This window comes from Schistocerca nitens, chromosome 10 (assembly GCF_023898315.1).
Source record: "Schistocerca nitens isolate TAMUIC-IGC-003100 chromosome 10, iqSchNite1.1, whole genome shotgun sequence".
In the NCBI taxonomy this organism is placed as follows: Eukaryota; Metazoa; Arthropoda; class Insecta; order Orthoptera; family Acrididae; genus Schistocerca; species Schistocerca nitens.
Genome location: NC_064623.1, coordinates 194,146,377 through 194,166,580, shown reverse-complemented (window position 1 = coordinate 194,166,580; position 20,204 = coordinate 194,146,377). Strand labels below are relative to the sequence as shown.

General features: G+C 42.7%; 1 protein-coding gene across 1 annotated transcript in view; it reads right to left on the bottom strand.

The window, feature by feature from the left end:
* The window catches only part of LOC126209990 (endothelin-converting enzyme homolog), a 309,515-nt gene that overhangs the window by 47,127 nt on the left and 242,184 nt on the right, over nt 1-20,204 (bottom strand). Inside the window, exon 18 of the mRNA XM_049939099.1 lies at nt 16,779-16,909. Coding sequence (XP_049795056.1) covers nt 16,779-16,909 — 131 coding nt within the window. The remainder of the gene's footprint in view (nt 1-16,778; nt 16,910-20,204) is intronic.

Genomic DNA, 20,204 nt, shown 5'->3' with positions numbered 1-20,204 from the left:
GCCGCTGGTGGTCATGGAAGGCGCTGTAACGGCTGTACGATATGTGAATGTCATCCTCCGACCGATAGTGCAACCATATCGGCAGTATATTGGCGAGGCATTCGACTTCATGGACGAGAATTCGCGCCCCCATCGTGCACATCTTGTGAATGACTTGCTTCAGGATAACGACATCGCTGGCTTAGAGTGGCTAGCATGTTCTCCAGACATGAACCCTATCGAACATGCCTAGGATAAATTACTACAAGCTACATCCTAATCACTCATGTAATCAGCGTGCAAAATAAGTCAGAAGTTGTCAAAAAAAAAAAATCGGAAAGGAAATGAAACAAGAGACCTTCGGATGTAAATTCATTGTGTGAGGAGAAGGCCCGAAACATGCGCCCATTTGACAAATTAAGTTATTTAGTAAGTTAGTTACATGTTCCATTGATCATGTGTACTATTATTTTACCGAAATTACGTGAACGACGGGTCACTTTGCAGGATATGTGTACATGATTAGTGTTAACATTAATGTACATATTGTTATTTTTAGCCCTAGCCATGCAGCTTCACTTAATTGTTTTCTGACTACCAGTTTCCAAGTAGAAAATCTTCACTGTAATAGGAACAGTCCAGGAGGAATTATTTTAAATTATCTTTAAAAGTCGTCAGGTATTTTCTGTTATTGGGAAAATGATTGCTGAATTCCTCTCTGACCCACTGACAGCTTTAACAATGGGTATTAAAGGTCATTTGTCCTAGTGTTGCAGGTATGTACCTCACAGTTCTTCTCAATTTGTGATGGATTATTAATGACGAATTTCGTTAGTGAATATATGTATTGTGACAGCGCAGTTAAATTGCCTAGCTCCTTGAAAAGATACCTACATGAGGTCCATGGGTTAACATCACATAGTAGTATGGCTGCTCACTTTTGTGCAATCAATACTATCTTTCCTAGTGATGAGACAGCACAGAGAATTATTCAGTAAGAATTTATTGAGCGGAAATATGCAAAATATTGCAGGAGATTGATACGTTTATTTCCAAGATTAGCAGTCATACGAACAGCAAAAGTAACTGAACTTAACTGTTTGAGAATCTCAGTAATATGTTTCTTCCAGTTAAAGTTTTCATCAATATGTACACCCAAAAATTTGGAGCATTCTACCCTACTTACTGGCTTCTTCTCATGTACTACATCAGTTCTTGTTACGATTCTAGTTGTTGCATAGAACTGTCTATAGTATATTTTTTTCAAAATTAATGCAGATTCCGTTGTCAGCGAACCACTTAATAAGTCTTTGGAAAATATTTACCAGCTTTAATACTGCTTCCTCACTAATGGGACTTATTATAATATTAGTATTGTCTGCAAAAGTACCAATTTTGTTTGTTGAATTTTAAGTGGAAGGTCATTGACATATATGAGCAATAGGAGTAGACCCAAAATTGAACCCTGTGGGACTCTTTTATGATTTTCTTCCCCCACCCAGTCGCTAAGATTTTCTACCCTTCCGACACTGAATTATTCAGCCCAACCTTTTGCATTCTGTTTGTTAAGTATGAATCAAATTACGTGTGTGTAAAGCTATCAGTTCCATAAAAATGATTACACAATCAAACGTCTTGAAAAGATGACAACTGGCAATGTATCACTACTTAAGACTAGTACTATTTGTTGAGTGGATGTATAAGTAACATTCTCAGTCAGGTATCGTTTCTAGTATCCAAATTGTTTTCTCAATTGAAGTATGAAGTCAAAATACCTCGATTCTGGTAAGTAATTTTACTTAAAATCATTGACAACTCTTGTAATACACTACTGGCCATTAAACTGGCTACACCAAGAAGAAATGTAGATGATAAACGGATATTCATTGGACAAATATATTATACTAGAACTGACATGTGATTACATTTTCACGCAATTTCGGTGCATAGATCCTGAGAAATCAGTATCCAGAACAACCACCTCTGGCCGTAATAATGGCCTTAATACGGCTGGGCATTGAGTCAAACAGAGCTTGGATGGCGTGTACAGGTACAGCTGCCCATGCAGCTTCAACATGATACCACAGTTCATCAAGAGTAGTGACTGGAGTATTGTGACGAGCCAGTTGCTTGGCCACCATTGACCAGAAGTTTTCAGTTGGTGAGAGATGTGGAGAATGTGCTGGCCAGGGCAGAAGTCGAACATTTTCTGTATACAGTAAGGCCCGTACAGAACCTGCAACATGCGGTCGTACATTATCCTGCTGAAATGTAGGGTGTCGCAGGGGTCGAATGAAGGGTAGAGCCACGGGTCGTAACACATCTGAAATGTAATGTCCACTGTTCAAAGTGACGTCAATGCGAACAAGAGGTGACCGAGACGTGTAACAAATGGCACCCCATACCATCACGGCAGGTGATACGCCAGTACGGCGATGACGAAGACACGCTTCCAATGTGCGTTCACCGTGATTGCGCCAAACACGGATGCGACCACCATGATGCTGTAAACCAGGGGCGGGCAAACGTTGCACACGGCTCATGAGCACACAGCGCTGCTCGTGTGCTGCTCGCGTGCAATCGTCGAATGGGACTGTGGCGACAGCCGGCAGGGTGCGGCAGTGTAGTGCCAGGCTAAGCTGTGGACGTTGAAGCGAAGCGACCACTACGTAGTGAGCGTTGTATTTCAAGAACCGGAAAATGCAGGGTGAATCAAGGAAACGAAGAAATGGAGAGATGCTATCTTTTAAAATGGAATTGCTATCTTTTAAAAAGGAATGGAAGAATCATTTTTTCGTTGTGCAAAAACGTGAAAATTCGAAATGACAGTATTCTCGCTGGTCAGCGGAAGTTTAATATTGAACGCCATTATAATAAATTTCAATATGTTCCCGTACTTAGTGCAATAAAAGAGGAAATTCTCAAGCGATTTGGGGATATATCATACTTATCTCAAGGTTTTGAATAGTTCTCGAGACAATTTGCTGTTTCTGTAGATGATATTCATCCCAGTTTGCAAATGGAATTAACAGATCTACACTGTAGATTCTACAGCGTAATTCTCGTATGAGAGACAAGTTCCTTTTGGCAAGACGTGTAATAGATTTTTATCACAACTTTCCACAGCAAGAGTTTCCTCATCTCCATCGTGAAGCTGCGAAGATAATATGTTTGGCTCGACATGCCTTTGCGAGAGATTTTTTTCTGTTATGAAAATTAATAAGTGTCGGTTAAGAGTAAACATCAGTAATGAAAATTTACGTAACTGTTTGCGTTTGTCTGTATGTAGAAATTTTGTTCCAGACATTAAACGTATTGTAAACTCCACCTGTGATAATTAAATACAACGTATCGTAGGTAATAGGTACTCTTTCAAACCATGATTTCTTTCAAGCACTCGTACTAACCTTATTCCTTCATTCAATAAAGCAGGCCAGGAAAAACAACGCATTACAGAGGAAGAAGCGGAGAGACGGTATGGTGGGGAGGGGAGAGAAGCTGGTGGCGATCTTGCCCCTGTGTGCACGCAGAACACCTGTTTACTGCACATGTGCAAGTGCACCGCATACGTGCAGGATTCCTGCCCGCCCCTGCTGTAAACAGAAACTGGATTCATCCGAAAAAGTAACGTTTTGCCATTCGTGCACTCAGGTTCGTCGTTGAGTACACCATCGCAGGCGCTCCTGTCTGTGAAGCAGCATCAAGGGTAACTGCAGCCATGGTCTCCGAGATGATAGTCCATGCTGTTGCAAACGTCGTCGAACTGTTTGTGCTGATGGTTGTTTTCTTACGAACGTCCCCATCTGTTGACTCAGGGATCGAGACGATCCGTTACAGCCATGGCGGATAAGATGCCTGTCATCTCTACTGTTAGTGATACGAGGCCGTTGGGATCCAGCACGGCGTTCCGTATTACCCTCCTGAACCCACCGATTCAATATTCTGCTGTCAGTCATTGGGTCTTGACCAACGCGAGCAGCAATGTCACGATACGATAAACCGCAATGGCGATAGGCTATAATCCGACCTTTATCAAAGTTGGAAACGTGATGGTACGCATTTCTCCTCCTTACACAAGGCATCACAACAAAGTTTCACCAGGCAACGCCAGTCAACTGGTGTTTGTGTATGAGAAATCGGTTGCAAACGTTCCTAATGTCAGCACATTGTAGGTGTCGCCACTGGCGCCAACCTTGTGTGTATGGTCTGAAAAACTAATCAGTTGCATATGACAGCATGTTCTTCCTGTGGGTTAAATTTCGCATGTGTAGCACGTCTTCTTTGTGGCGTAGCAATTATAATGGCCAGTAGTGTATTTCGCCTAATCAAGGTACAATTTCAGGTTTTTTATAACAATCACAATGACATTAGGTTACATTTTTATTTGACAGTGATTTTCGTTCTTTATATTTTTAGTCCTTCCACACCCTTTCGATCTTTGTGCAATTATCTATATTTAGTTCACAAAAACTGTAGAACTCAGAAAATTGTCTTTTGTGACAACTGAAAGATAAATCACCAAGTTTATTTGCATATCTTTGTTGGAGGTGAAGCTGAGTAGAAAATACTACACCCACTGTCGTTGTAAAATGGCGTCACGCGAAGAGAAAGTGCAGTGAGTTTTGTGGCATCACGAGACAAAATCTGCATCTACTGTGAAGCGCAATTTTCGAAGACAATACGGAAGAGAAGCGCCTGATGGAGTATTGGTGCGTTGTACATGAAGTTTAAACACGCTGGTAGTGTGTTGCATCTCCTGTGAACAGGGCTGCGTTGGGTCAGGCCCCCTGTTGGAGAATAAAGTGTCGGAGATGTGCAACAGGTGTTCTTATGAAGCCCTTCCAAATCTACTCGAAATGTACCTCGTGAATTAGCGAGTTCTAGGACGACGGTGCAAAGAATTGTACACAACAGATTGACCCTGCATGCATTTAGGGTCCAGACAAGACACACATTGCAACCAGATTATGGAACTTGTCGAGCAGCTTTTGCGATTGAGACGTTGGCACCAATCGACACTAGCAATAAGCATCTTCAACGAAATTGTTTTTCAGATGAGGCTACTTTCCATGCATAAGGCAAAGTTAACAGGGACACTGAGAGGATATGGTATTCGGAAAGTCCACTTGTTGCTGTAGATCAGGTTATGGATTCCCCTAAGACGAATGTGTGATGCGGTTAAATGCATGACAGAGTAATTAGCCATTTTTTTTGGTCAGAGATCGGTAACAGCTAACATCAATCTTTTTTTGAAATTTTCTTGATGATGCACTTTCTGATAGGTGGCTTGGGCATGATGGTCCCATTGCCTGGCCTGCGAGGTCACCAGACATAACACCTTTAGATTTCTTCTTGTGGGGCTATGTAACGGACAAGGTTTACGTTACCTGATGAGGAAGACTATAACAGATGCTATTGCAGCTATTACACAAGCGATGTTGTCCAACGTATGGAGTGAGAACGAAAATCGATTATAAGAGCAACGAACGGCATACATGTTGTGCTTTAATGGTATCATAGCAAAAGCTTGGAGATTTATTCTTCATTTGTCACAAACCACAAACTTGTAAGTTATATAGCCCTTGTAAAATAAATGTCGACAACTGTACAAAGATTTAAGTTCTATATTTCTTATAAACACGATTTAGATGCGAGCAAAACAAGCAGTCTGTCAGTTAGCTATATTGAGTTATCCACATAACTGGCCATCAACATAACAAAATTACATGTAACTTAATTTCATTCCTCAGACACATCGTAATTCTGACGTATGTCTTGCTTGCCCCATGGCAATGATGTCACAAGCCACATGAAAAAAAAAGGTCTGAGCTGACTGTGGGCAGTTTCGTGGACAGTTTTGAAGAATGCCGAGTTAATTAGGCTTGATATCCTATTTTTCAAAATAACACATTGGCAACAATCACTGAGCTAGGTGCGAGATGGTTCGGTTTTTGTTCTGAGCAACAATAAACAAGTATTACTTGAATTTTTGTTTATTATTTACGAATATCAAACACCTACAACTTTGGACAACTGTTAACCACTTCTTTTTCTTTTTCCTGGCCTTCATCACGCTTCTACGCTGGGCCAGCATGTTTTTTATGACTTTGGCAATATTGCTGGTTGATGGTGGCCAGGTACCTTTCCTGTCGCCACCCCTTTGAATCCCAGCGATGGAATGTGTGTACGCCAACAGTCTGTTTCTAGCGTTATCCCACCTGGAAGCATATGAACATGCCAATGAATCGTGTAATTTAGGTGAGACCTGTGTCCAGCCAAATAGTCACCTGGTCACATATAGGAAAACGCCTAAAATCCACACCCAGGCTGGCCAGAACAACGGACCTCGCCGTGAATTAGCCGCCCAGATATCATTTGGGAAGTTGCATGCCGCCAAGCGTAGGTATCTGGGCGAATCGGCAGTTAACGACCAGAAGATACCGACATGGTTTATTCACGTTAATGTGACCACCGCCAATGTTCGATGTCAGACTGCAATAACCAGTCACCGACGGCAGGTGGTTGCACTAGCACTGTGGGGTACACAAAGCATGGCAAGGCGACATAGAAAACAGTGTAGCCGTTGTATTACAAAAATGGAGCGATTTACCTGATGTCCAAAAGGGCATAGCCATTGCCTTTTGCTCCAAGGGTGGAACATTTCTGAAAGTGCTAAGTTTGTGAACTGTTCATATGCCACGGTGCGAAAATGGGTCTATCCAGTTCTGGCACTGGGGGCAACTGCAGTGCACTGCGGACTGTAGATGACAGGGTGGGGGTGATGGCTGTGGAGATGTGTATGGGCGAATTGACGGGCAACTATTGAACAGCTGAGCATCAAGATGAATCAAGGACTACCAGCAACGTCTCCACAACAGCTGTTCAGCAAGCGTTGCTGGACGTGGGCTTCCATAGAAGGCGCTTGGTTCATGCACGCGTGCTGACTGTCGTTCATTGGCAACGATGGTTGGAATATGCGCAGCCGTACCACAACTGAACGTCTACTGCATGCCGACAGGTCGCCTGTCCAGATGAATCACGTTTTAGACTCCTTCTGACTGACAGAAAACACCCTGCAGCAAACATTGGAAGAGTCCAGGATGGAGGAGAGAGCATTATGGTCTGGAGAATGTTTTCGTGGCGTTCACTGGATGATCTCGTCATCTGGAAGGTACAATGGATCAACACAAGTATGCATCTGACCTCGCAGACCATGTTCACACTCCATATTCAGTTTGTTTTTCCTCAACATGGTAGCATGTAGAACAGTGCATGTCACTCAGCTCACAGTGCACGCGCATGATTTGAAGAGTACCAGGATGAGTCACCATACTCCCTTGACCACTAAAGTCACCAAACTACGACCCAACCGAGAAACTGGGGGACCAACTCAGACACGCTGTTCGCGCCGTGGACCCTCAACCGAGAAACCTGTGGCAGCTGGCTACAGCAATGGAGTCAGTGTGGCTCCACACCCCAGTCGGTATCTTTCAGAAACTCACTGACTCATCCTGCACGGAGTCCCAGGTTGGATTCCTGGCGAGGTCAGGGATTTTCACCTGCCTCGAGATGAATTGGTGTTTGTGTTGTCCTCATCATTTCATCATCATTCTTGCAAGTGGTGAGATTGGACTGAGCAAAGGTTGGGAATTTGTACAGGCGCTGATAACCGCGCAGTTGAGCGCCCCACAATCGAAACATCATCATCATCATCATCTCTTAATGCACGTCTCGCAGAGGACCGTGCTACAACTGGCAGTTATTCGGGCTTTTGGCTGGTGGTCACATAAACGTGACTTGAGTGTGTACCCATTGGAGTTTCACATTTTGGAATCTGCCGATGAAAGATTACTTTTTTGCGAACTAAACGACGAAACATATGTAGATTTCAGAGAGAGAAGGTCTAAGAGAGTCTCGCCGTGTTCTGAAGGTAAACTGACGTCTGCAGCCCAACTAAAGATTCTGAGTGTGGAGGAACGTAAAAAGCCATAGGGTGAATTGCTAATGCAGCGAAACTCGTGACGCTTCTCTCCAGGTAAGGTGGCATTTTTTTTAGAAAGAACACAAGGCGGAAAAGAAGAGGCACTTTTAAACATGTGTCGATATTTCGAATATCGTACGTTCAGATCTTATTAGCGGTGCCATAATGTCCACCATTACATGCTCCAGCATCAACATCCAGTTAATTCAATGTTCACTAGAAAGGCAGACGTCCACCACCAACTATAAAATCACATCCTTTGGTGACGATTGACCAATATCTATAAAGCTTTAAGACAAATTTGATACAATAATAGAAAATTTCGGGTATGTACAAGGTAGAGGAGCAACCCTAACTTGAGCATACTACAGAGTTACTTTCAACTGAAGACAGTTTTACACCACCGAAAGCCGCTAGCAAATAATTATTCTACTGTGACACATCGCCAGCGTATTTCAGACTTTAGAAGACCACGCGTGCATGATTTTAATGTGCCTCGAACGTATATTTAACACTGTGCAAGTAAGTGGTTCTGGTGAAGGGCACAACATCGGTCAGCATACAATCAAAAGTCACTTCCAGTCACAAAACTGATGCACCTCTTCGATACATGAGAGAGTCCAACGGACCTTCAGTGCCCAGTGGAAACGCTATGTCGTATGATTTTACACAAAAAAACCTGAACACTAAAATTTTCCTGCTGGAAACTCCTTCGGTCACTCATAAACCGTATTCAGCATCTACCGATGTATTATACAACGGTTTTAAAATGGCTAGAAGAAAGTAGTCGTTTGGTGCTACGTCGAGATTAATGGTATGATGCTTAAGAACTTAACAAAAAAGAAAGTTTTAGATCCCGACCGTTTTCCGTTTCGTGTGACTTTGGGGTCAAGAAATATAGAGCAAAATCCACGCTTCGATATTTATTATTCTTGATATGAGCAGATTATTATCAAAGACTCTTCGGGTTCTTAAAGTGTCTGATGACGTTCGTGGGTTCATGTGGAGTCGAGATATCGATCAACAAAATGCTATCGTTTCCCCCAAGAGAAATTCGCTGAATTATTTATGTATGCAATGTTACGCCTACTGCATCTGTAACCTTATGGTTTACAAACATAACTAAGAACATTACACACTATAACAACATAACAATTCGGAACGATATTAAAAAATATCGTGAAACCTTACAGACTCCTACTTTTGACGGTCGTCATTTTTATTTATTGTGGATAGGGATGTGATATAATTTTTAATTTCACTGTATTAATAGAGTTCATAGGATAGCTAGAAAGAATAATGAATAGAGATAGTGCTGAGAAATTTAAAATGGAGATGGACAAGGTATATTGGGAGACAGTAAGTTGGGGGAAGATAAGATGTATCACTGAAAGAGCAGAGGGTGTTCTAGGGAAGAAGCAACGGAACCCAAGAAAACCGCAAATGGCTCAAGATCCCATAAAAAACTAACCTGGTTGAGAAAAATAAATTTTAACCAAGAGATAAGAATAAAAGAAACCAAATACAACTATGTGTCGCACGGGAAAGGATAACTGACCTTGCAAAAGCTAATAGGATGGAACACTACCAACGGAATTGGCTGGGTCTGAGTACTATGAGACTTAGCTGCTGTGGTCATCAGTCTCCGAGAGCTTAGAACTACTTAAACCTAACGTCACACACATCCATGCCCGAGGCAGGATTCGAACCTGCGACCGTAGCGGTGGCGCGGCTCCAGACTGTAGCGCCTAGAACCTCTCGACCACTCTGGCCGGCTTCAACGGAATTAACAAAAAGTAAAACAACATATCAAAGAGCGGAAATACTAATGATCATTCCAATGATTTAACTTTGGCGCTACTGCGCCATGCCCAAAAATTGTAGTCAGTACCGTTAAGGGAAGACTAAAAGCAAAGATTAAACGACATTTAGGAGAAGACGGTTTGTTTTGGGGGGAAGGAAATGGAAGCAGCAAGGTTATAATGACACTACAAATTAGCTCAGAAAGAAAATGTGTGAGGAACAGGAAGACGTATGCTTTTTTTCATTGACCTAGAGAAGACTTTTGATAGATTGGACTGGACGGTACTGTTTAGAAATCTGAAAAGATAAAAGATTGAGTCACAGTCTGTACGAAACCCTGAGTACAGAATATATTTCAGTGGTACTAAGGAATAGGCTAGGATAATAAGAGGTGTCTGACGAAGCTGCTCTCTTCATACTTATTTAATTTATTCATAAAAAGTTCAAAAACAGTGAAAAGTGGCACCAAATGGTTCAAAATTAACTATAAATAAGTACATCGTATTCGATTTGATGATGCGTGCTATCCTTAGGAGGACATGAACTGTATGTTAAAAAAAATTTTTGTTGTTGTCCTGGATAACCACAAACTGTAAATAACCGCAGACAAAACTACAATAATAAATACATATGAGCCTAAAATAATGGTGATAAATCAGTATAACGGACAAGGAAGAGCAAATATTAAGACAGTTAACAAAATGCTAATGCAGGTACGTGAATTTCGCTACTTGGGAAGTATAATAACAGAGACAACAAAACTGTAATAGACGTTAAAAGAAGTAGTTCGGTAACTAAACAAGCCTTCATAAATAAGAGTAATTTATTAACAAACAACCACTTTAATAGAATAACAAGAAAGAAATTTCAAGAAAGAATTTTCACTCTGCAGCGGAATATACACTGATTTGAAACTTCTTAGCAGATTAAAAATGTGTGCCGGACAGGGAATTGAAATTGGGACCTTTGCTTTTCACGGACAAATGCTCACCTGCTGAGATATCCAAACACGATTCACGACCCTCCCTATAGGTGGTAGGACGGGTCGTGAGTCATCCGTGAGTAGCTGAGTCGGTAGAGCCTTGCACGCGAAAGGTGAAGGTAGTAGGTTCTACTGACGGTCCGCCATAGAGTTTTAATCTTCCGAGGAACTTCAGGAAAGAAGTTCATCAAGACATTTTGTCGTCTGGTTATTTATTGTACTGCTTAAGTGCTGAAGATATGCCGTTTTGTGTATAAGGAAAGTAATATTAGTATTCGTACTATGTTGCGAGCGACTTCAGATTTTACTCTGTTCCATTATGTGAATTCTACTCATTGAGCAGTGTTGGCGACTGTAACATATGCTTCAAACCACGTCTGCGAAGTGATGCTCCATGTAAGTTCATTACAAGTGCTACATCGCATTTGACAGCATGAACATGGCTATAAGAAGTCAAGAATAATCATATTAGTTACTAATGGTTGAGACATTTATTTCAAGGAAGTGGTGGTGGTGAGATGTTTCCAGAGAACATGACTGAGAAGTAGCAAAAAGCTATTTGTCGTTCAGGACTAATTTACTCCATCACGCTTATGCAATTCCTCTGGCAATGTGGCAGTACTGTTGGTGTCACAAGAGACAAACAGTTTAGTTAGTTAATAAGTGTTCGGTGTTTTAGGACGCCAAATGATGAGGTCATCAGTGTCCTTGCATGAAATAAAGCCGTGAAAATCAATTAAAAACAAAAAATTGTAAAACCAAGCTCTATCAACAAACAGGAATTTAAAATAAAACACAGACATCGAGTAATTAAGAAAAGACCATCCACATAATGCAGATAAAGCTACAGAATAAGTACATCACATAAAGTATAAAGTAGCACAGGTGTGATTCAGAAGTTTCAAGACAGTCATTTCTGAGTAGGGGAGCAGACACATACTGGTTCCGCCAGGTGGGGGAAGTAGTGGGGGATGAAGGGGGTCTCAGGGAACGAACTGACGCTGCGGCAGTTTCCTCCAGAACCCTGGAAAGTGCGCATTGCTTGCAGCGTGACTATGTGTCATTGACCTCAGTCGAAAAGTGGGAGACGCGAAAGTGGAGCAGCGTTATGCGATTAAGTTTAGCGTGCAACTTGACAAAACCACCACAGGGACTCTCAGTATGATTCAAGAGGCCTTTAAGGAAAAAGCCATGTTCTGTGCAAAGGTTTTCATGTGGCGCAAACGTTTCAAAGATGGCTGCGAGAATGGTGAAGACGGCGAACGCTCCGGGAGGCCATCATCAAGCCGAACGGATCAAAATGTGGAGAGCGTACAGGAACTTCTAAACAATGTCCATCGAGTTGAGGGATCTTTTTTTTCACTTGCCGCCCTGATTTTACGACCCACCACCTAATTGCTTAAGGTGAGTCTTTATTGACCACTTAGCCGCTGCGATTGGTATATGGGCGCTGATATGGCTGAACCTCCGCACCAGTTCCCGCATCTGATCGCACCGTTACCCATGTCCCGCCACGTGGAGGTGGGTCATAGTTTATCGTGTTTTGCTTTTGTCTCTTTTATTTTATTTTCTTTTACTTGGTTATCTCTGTTTGCTATTAGTCTTTCTTTTCTTTTCTTTATGGCAGCTTTCCCAAACAGTTTAACAAAAATTTACTTGAAATTTAAATTTTGAAAAAGAAATACAAAAATATAGTTTAGAATGAAGACGAGGAAAGAAGATAGGAAAAGAAGTTTATAGTCCCTCCACCCTGGGGAACTGAGGATGAAAGCCTTGGCATTAGTCGTCAAGGCATGATCCTCAGTCTCCAATCCTTCGCTTCCTTTAACTAAGAAGATCTATGCTAATTACTAAAGCTGCTACTAAGATAATTACACTATTAACAGGTTTAAAGTGCCATGTTTGCCTGTGGCAATTGAGATGGTGCGCCATCACTGTTTACATCTATTCACGTTGAGCTTTGGTTATGTGTAATCTATTGTGATAGCTGTACATTATGTTTAGACTAATGCATTTCTGTCGGTCTTCTTTCTGTCTCGGTTTTCATCCTCCACATAATGGCGTTTATATAGGTGCTGCATCTAGGTTTGTCGTCTGTACGGTCTCTCAAGCCTGTATGCTTTATGGTATTCATCTAAGATTTTTTCTGTCAGTAAGTTTAGTTTGTCCCGTAAGTCTGGTGATCTGATTGCATCGTATATGTGTCGTTCAGTTTGTAAGTTTTGTAGTCCTGGTGTGTTCCTGTGTTGTCTGTATTTGCTGCAGAATAGGATTGTGTGTTTGGGGCTTCCCATACCTCCGCACGTACATGTAGATGTGTCTCTTAGACTCACACGGTTCAAGTGCGTGGGATAAGGTCCGTGCCCAGTCAAGAAATGCACCATGCCGCGGCTAGGACCGTCATGTTTTATTCTTAACCTTTCCGTGATATCCGGAAAAAGTGTATGTACTCTCCGTCCCTTATCACTTGTGCCCCATTCTTCTGGCCATGTATCGATTTTTCATTGTTTGAGGTCCCGCTTGTCGTTCAGCGGAGAACCAGTTATTATATTAACCTGGTCTAGTCTGCCCATCTTTAACCAGTACCGTGTGGCACGATGCCTAATTGTTATATCTATCGGGAAGATTCCAAGCACTACACACAGCGCTTCGATCGATGTCGCGCCAAATGCTCCAGATAGTCGTATTAGGACGCTTCTCTGTCCTCGCCTAACTGCTGTTCTGTTTGTGACGAGGTTGAGTCTGTGCGCCCATGTATTGGCCGCAAAACATAGTTGAGGGATCGAGTTCGCCGCGTCCGCCTGGAGATCAAGCGCGATTGGATTTTCCACCACGACAACGCGCCCGCTCACATGTCACGCGCCGCCGCCGAAGTTCTGGTGAAGTTCAACATGACAACACTGCCGCAGCCACCCTAGAGCCCCGACTTGGCTCCAAGTGACTTTTTCGTCTCCCCCGAATCAAGACAGGCCTAAAAGGGAAGTGATTCGAGTCCATCATCGCGCCATCCCGCAGGCTTCGACGAGAGCCCTTGACAGCATGACGCCCGAGGCGTTCCAGAAGGTTGTTAGTAGGCTGTTTAGGTTTTTATGTTGGTAACTTCACGTAGCGCTTTGCATGAAAATCACTGACTGTGCTGTGTGCAGTCTGTGGCTGGTTTACATTGTTGGAATATTCGCTATTGTAGTGTTGGGCAGTTGGATGTGAACAGCGCGTAGCGTTGCGCAGTTGGAGGGGAGCCGCCAGCAGTGGTGGATGTGGGCAGACAGATGGCAGAATTTGAAGAGCGGACGATCTGGACGTGTGTTCATCGGAAAGAGTAAATTTGTAATACTGGATATTATTGACTTTTGAACATTATTAAGGTAAATACATTGTTTGTTCTCTATCAAAATCTTTCGTTTGCTGACTATGCCTATCAGTAGTTAGTGCCTTCAGTGGTTAGAATCTTTTATTTAGCTGGCAGTATTGGCGCTCGCTGTACTGCAGTAGTTTGAGTAACGAAGATTTTTGTGAGGTAAGTGATTCATGAAAGGTATAGGTTATTGTTAGTCAGGGCCATTCTTTTGTAGGTATTTTTGAAAGTCAGATTGTGTTGCGCTAAAAATATTGTGTGTCAGTTTAGTGTAATGTTGATCAGAATAAGTAAAGAGAGTAATGTCTGAGTACGTTCAGTTTTGCTCAGCTGTTTGAAAATCAAATAACGTAAGAGTAATTTATAATTTTTTTAAGGGGATGTTTCAAGGTCTACGAACAGTGGAAAACGCGCTGGCATCGCTGTGTTGATGCTGAAGGAACATATTTTGAAGAATTTTAGTCCACTGTAGTTAAATGTCCAATATATTTCTAGTTCTGTGTTAAGTCTTGAAACTTTTGAATCGCACCCTGTGTAAAAGGTGCCAGGTTACTTTAGGTGAGGGAGTGCTTAAGTGTGAATGCTAACCAAGCCACTTTGGTACACATTTAAATTGGAACATCGAGTATTTCGCCGTGGCAATAAACAAAAGCTTAAAATATCAGAGAAAGTACCACCACAGCTGTATTTTGAGAATGTCTTTATTCGATAAGCGACGAGTTTCGGCGGCACGGTACCGCCATCCTCAGGCCTCACCACTGCCAGAAGACTAATTGATTTCCTTGGCGCATTTGCTGTTGGATCGTTGTTACTAGCACACGTGGCTATTCTATCAGAAGTCTATACTCGGTACCGTGTTGTCTACACACCCGCATTTTCGTCGTTTAAAGTAAAGAGGGCAGGTCCTGTGGGGGAAACAGTTCTGCTCACAGGTCGTCATACAAATCACTCTCAATTAAAATACACTACTGGTCATTAAAATTGCCACACCACGGAGATGACGTGCTATAGACGCGAAAGTTAACCGACACGAAGAAGATGCTCTGGTATGCAAATGATTAGCTTTTTAGAGCATTCACAAAAGGTTGGCGCCGGTGGCGACACCTACAATGTGCTCACATGAGGAAAGCTTCCAACCGATTTCTCATACACAAACAGCAGTTGACCGGCGTTGCCTGGTGAATCGTTGTTGTGATGCCTCGTGTAAGGAGGAGAAATGCGTACCATCACGTTTCCGACTTTGATAAAGGTTAGATTGCAGCCTATCGCGATTGCGGTTTATCGTATCGCGGCAGTGCTGCTCGCGTTGATCGAGATCCAATGACTGTTAGCAGAATATGGAATCTCTGGGTTCAGGAGGGGAATACGGAACGCCGAGCTGGATCCCAACGGCCTCGTATCACTAGCAGTCGAGATGACAGGCATCTTATCCGCTTGGCTGTAACGGATCGTGCAGCCATGTCTCGATCCCTGCGTCAACAGATGGGGACGTTTGCAAGACAACAACCATCTACACGAAAAGTTAGACGACGTTTGCAGCATTGTGGGCTATCAGCTGGGAGACCATGGCTGCAGTTACCCTTGAAGCTGCATCATAGACAGGAGCGCCTGCGATGGTGTACTCACCGACGAACCTGGATGCACGAATGGCGAAACGTCATTTTTTCGGATGAATCCAGGTTCTGCTTACAGCATCATGATGGTCGCATCCGTGTTTGGCGACATCGCGGTGAACGCACATTGGAAGCGCGTATTCATCATCGCCATACTGGCGTATCACCCGACTTGACGTTATGGGGTGCCATTGGTTACACGTCTCGGTCACCTCTTGTTCGCATTGACGGCACTTTGAACGGTGGACGTTACATTTTAGATGTGTTACGACCCGTGGCTCTACCCTTCATTCGATCCCTGCGAAACCCTACATTTCAGCAGGATAATGCACGACCGCATATTGCAGGTTCTGTACGGGCCTTCGTGGATACAGAAAATGTTCGACTGCTTCCCTGGACATCACATTCTCCAGATCTCTCACCAATTGAAAACGTCTGGTCAATGGTGGCCGAGCAACTACTCTTGATGAACTGTGGTATCGTGTTGAAGCTGCATGGGCAGCTGTACCTTTAAACGTCATCCGACCTCTGTTTGACTCAATGCCCAGGCGTATCAAGGCCGTTATTACGGCCAGAAGTGGTTTGTCTGGGAACTGATTTCTCAGTATCTATGCACCCAAATTGCGTGAAAATGTAATCACATGTCAGTTCTAGTATAATATATTTGTTCATGAATACCCGTTTATCATCCGCATTTTTTCTTGGTGTAGCAATATTAATGGCCAGTAGTGCATGCTGCATCGACACCTGTGTTCAACGTCTTTGACGCAGTGGTGGCTCCCCTGACCGGAAGAGAAAATCATTTGTTGATGGGCAGCGTCCCGCACTGAGGCTTGGCAAGGGTCATTTCCTCAGTCATCGTGCTCGGAAGTAGGTAAACCACGGGCACACCTGGTGGTCTGTATGACCACAGCCGATTGCTCCTCACTTGCAGCCACTGAGCCTCCCACAGACACATGGTCTTCAGGGCCACGTGTGTAGTGACTACCTCCAAGGGGACTGAACATCGAGCTAGGAACAGTCTGGTGTACCTTACTGTGGAAGAGGGCAGGAAGGTGCTCTTACCTTTTTGCTGACTTCCGGAACCTCGTAGGCGCTGTACTGGTTGATGTAGCACTGTGTGCGGTTACTGTATGCCTCCACTGTTCTGTTGGTCCACCACGGCACCAGTTCACCTCTCGGGTCGTACTGACGACCTGCGGGCAGCAGAGCAACAATGAACATGAGTGTGCCAGCAACATCTATGCAGTCAGCTGCGTGAGTGACTGAAATGGCGCCTAAGGTGTTTTTTGATTGTCTGGTTAGTCCGTTGCTGCTATATTAGACATAAGATATGTTGATAAATCGTCGATAGTTCGATTTCTTCATCTACTCGTCAATATCGACTGTCGATAATAGTCGACCACAAAACGTCGAAGTTCTTAACATCAAGGTGAAATGGTGAATTTATAGAACTGATTAATAATCGACAGACAAATACATCTAATATCATCCTGTTCATTTATAAATACATCACTGCATGTTGTTGTTGTGGTCTTCAGTCCTGAGATTGGTTTGATGCAGCTCTCCATGCTACTCTATCCTGTGCAAGCTTCTTCATCTCCCATTACCTACTGCAACCTACATCCTTCTGAATCTGCTTAGTGTATTCATCTCTTGGTCTCCCCCTACGAGTTTTACCCTCCATGCTGCCCTCCAATACTAAATTGGTGATCCCTTCATGCCTCAGAACATGTCCTACCAACCGATCCCTTCTTCTGGTCAAGTTGTGCCACAAACTCCTCTTCTCCCCAATCCTATTCAGTACCTCCTCATTAGTTATGTAGCACCACATTTCGAAAGCTTCTATTCTCTTCTTGTCCAAACTATTTACCGTCCATGTTTCACTTCCATACATGGCTACACTCCATACAAATACTTTCAGAAATGACTTCCTGACACTTAAATCTATACTCGATGTTAACAAATTTCTCTTCTTCAGAAACGCTTTCCTTGCCATTGCCAGTCTACATTTTATATCCTCTCTACTTCGACCATCATCAGTTATTTTGCTCCCCAAATAGCAAAACTCCTTTACTACTTTAAGTGTCTCATTTCCTAATCTAATACCCTCAACATCACCCGATTTAATTTGACTACATTCCATTATCCTCGTTTTGCTTTTGTTGATGTTCATCTTATATCCTCCTTTCAAACACTGTCCATTCCGTTCAACTGCTCTTCCAAGTACGTTGCTGTCTCTGACAGAATTACAATGTCATCGGCGAACCTCAAAGTTTTTACTTCTTCTCCATGAATTTTAATACCTACTCCGAATTTTTCTTTTGTTTCCTTTACTGCTTGCTCAATATACAGATTGAATAACATCGGGGAGGCTACAACCCTGTCTCACTCCTTTCCCAATCACTGCTTCCCTTTCATGCCCCTCGACTCTTATAACTGCCATCTGGTTTCTGTACAAATTGTAAATAGCCTTTCGCTCCCTGTATTTTACCCCTGCCACCTTCAGAATTTGAAAGAGAGTATTCCAGTTAACGTTGTCAAAAGCTTTCTCTAAGTCTACAAATGCTAGAAACTTAGGTTTCCCTTTCCTTAATCTTTCTTCTAAGATAAGTCGTAAGGTCAGTATTGCCTCACGTGTTCCAGTATTTCTACGGAATCCAAACTGATCTTCCCCGAGGTCGGCTTCTACTAGTTTTTCCATTCGTCTGTAAAGAATTCGTGTTAGTATTTTGCAGCTGTGGCTTATTAAACTGATTGTTCGGTAATTCTCACATCTGTCCTCACCTGCTTTCTTTGGGATTGGAATTAATATATTCTTCTTGAAGTCTGAGGGTATTTCGCCTGTTTCATACACCTTGCTCACCAGATGGTAGAGTTTCGTCAGGATTGGCTCTCCCAAGGCCGTCAATTTTTCCAATGGAATGTTGTCTACTCCGGGGGCCTTGTTTCGACTCAGGTCTTTCAGTGCTCTGTCAAACTCTTCACGTAGTATCGTATCTCCCATTTCATCTTCATCTACATCCTCTTCCATTTCCATAATATTGTCCTCAAGTACATCGCCCTTGTATAGACCCTCTGTATACTCCTTCCACCTTTCTGCCTTCCCTTCTTTGCTTAGAACTGGGTTGCCATCTGAGCTCTTGATATTCATATAAGTGGTTCTCTTCTCTCCAAAGGTCTCTTTAATTTTCCTGTAGGCAGTATCTATCTTACCCCTAGTGAAACAAGCCTCTACATCCTTACATTTTTCCACTAGCCATGCCTGCTTAGCCATTTTGCACTTCCTGTCGATCTCACTTTTGAGACGTTTGTATTCCTTTTTGCCTGCTTCATTTACTGCATTTTTATATTTTCTCCTTTCATCAATTAAATTCAATATTTCTTCTGTTACCCAAGGATTTCTACTAGCCCTCGTCTTTTCACCTACTTGATCCTCTGCTGCCTTCACTATTTCATCCCTCAAAGCTACCCATTCTTCTTCTACTGTATTTCTTTCCCCCATTCCTGTCAATTGTTCCCTTATGCTCTCCCTGAAACTCTCTACAACCTTTGGTTCTTTCAGTTTATCCAGGTCCCATCTCCTTAAATTCCCACCTTTTTGCAGTTTCTTCAGTTTTTAATCTACAGGTCATAACCAATAGATTGTGGTCAGAGTCCACATCTGTCCCTGGAAATGTCTTACAATTTAAAACCTGGTTCCTAAATCTCTGTCTTACCATTATATAATCTATCTAATACCTTTTAGTATCTCCAGGGTTCTTCCATGTATACAACCTTCTATCATGATTCTTAAACCAAGTGTTAGCTATGATTAAGTTGTGCTCTGTGCAAAATTCTACCAGGCTGCTTCCTCTTTCATTTCTTAGCCCCAATCCATATTCACCTACTACGTTTCCTTCTCTCCCTTTTCCTACACTCGAATTCCAGTCACCCATGACTATTAAATTTTCGTCTCCCTTCACTATCTGAATAATTTCTTTTATTTCATCATACATTTCTTCAATTTCTTCGTCATCTGCAGAGCTAGTTGGCATATAAACTTGTACTACTGTAGTAGGTGTGGGCTTCGTATCTATCTTGGCCACAATAATGCGTTCAATAAGCTGTCTGTAGTAGCTTACCCGCGTTCCTATTTTCCTATTCATTATTAAACCTACTCCTGCATTACCCCTATTTGACTTTGTGTTTATAACCCTGTGGTCACCTGACCAGAAGTCTTGTTCCTCCTGCCACCGAACTTCACTAATTCCCACTATATCTAACTTTAACCTATCCATTTCCCTTTTCAAATTTTCTAACCTACCTGCCCGATTAAGGGATCTGACATTCCACGCTCCGATCCGTAGAGCGCCAGTTTTCTTTCTCCTGATAACGACATCCTCTTGAGTAGTCCCCACCCGGAGATCCGAATGGGGGACTATTTTACCTCCGGAATATTTTACCCAAGAGGACGCCATCATCATTTAATCATACAGTAAAGCTGCATGC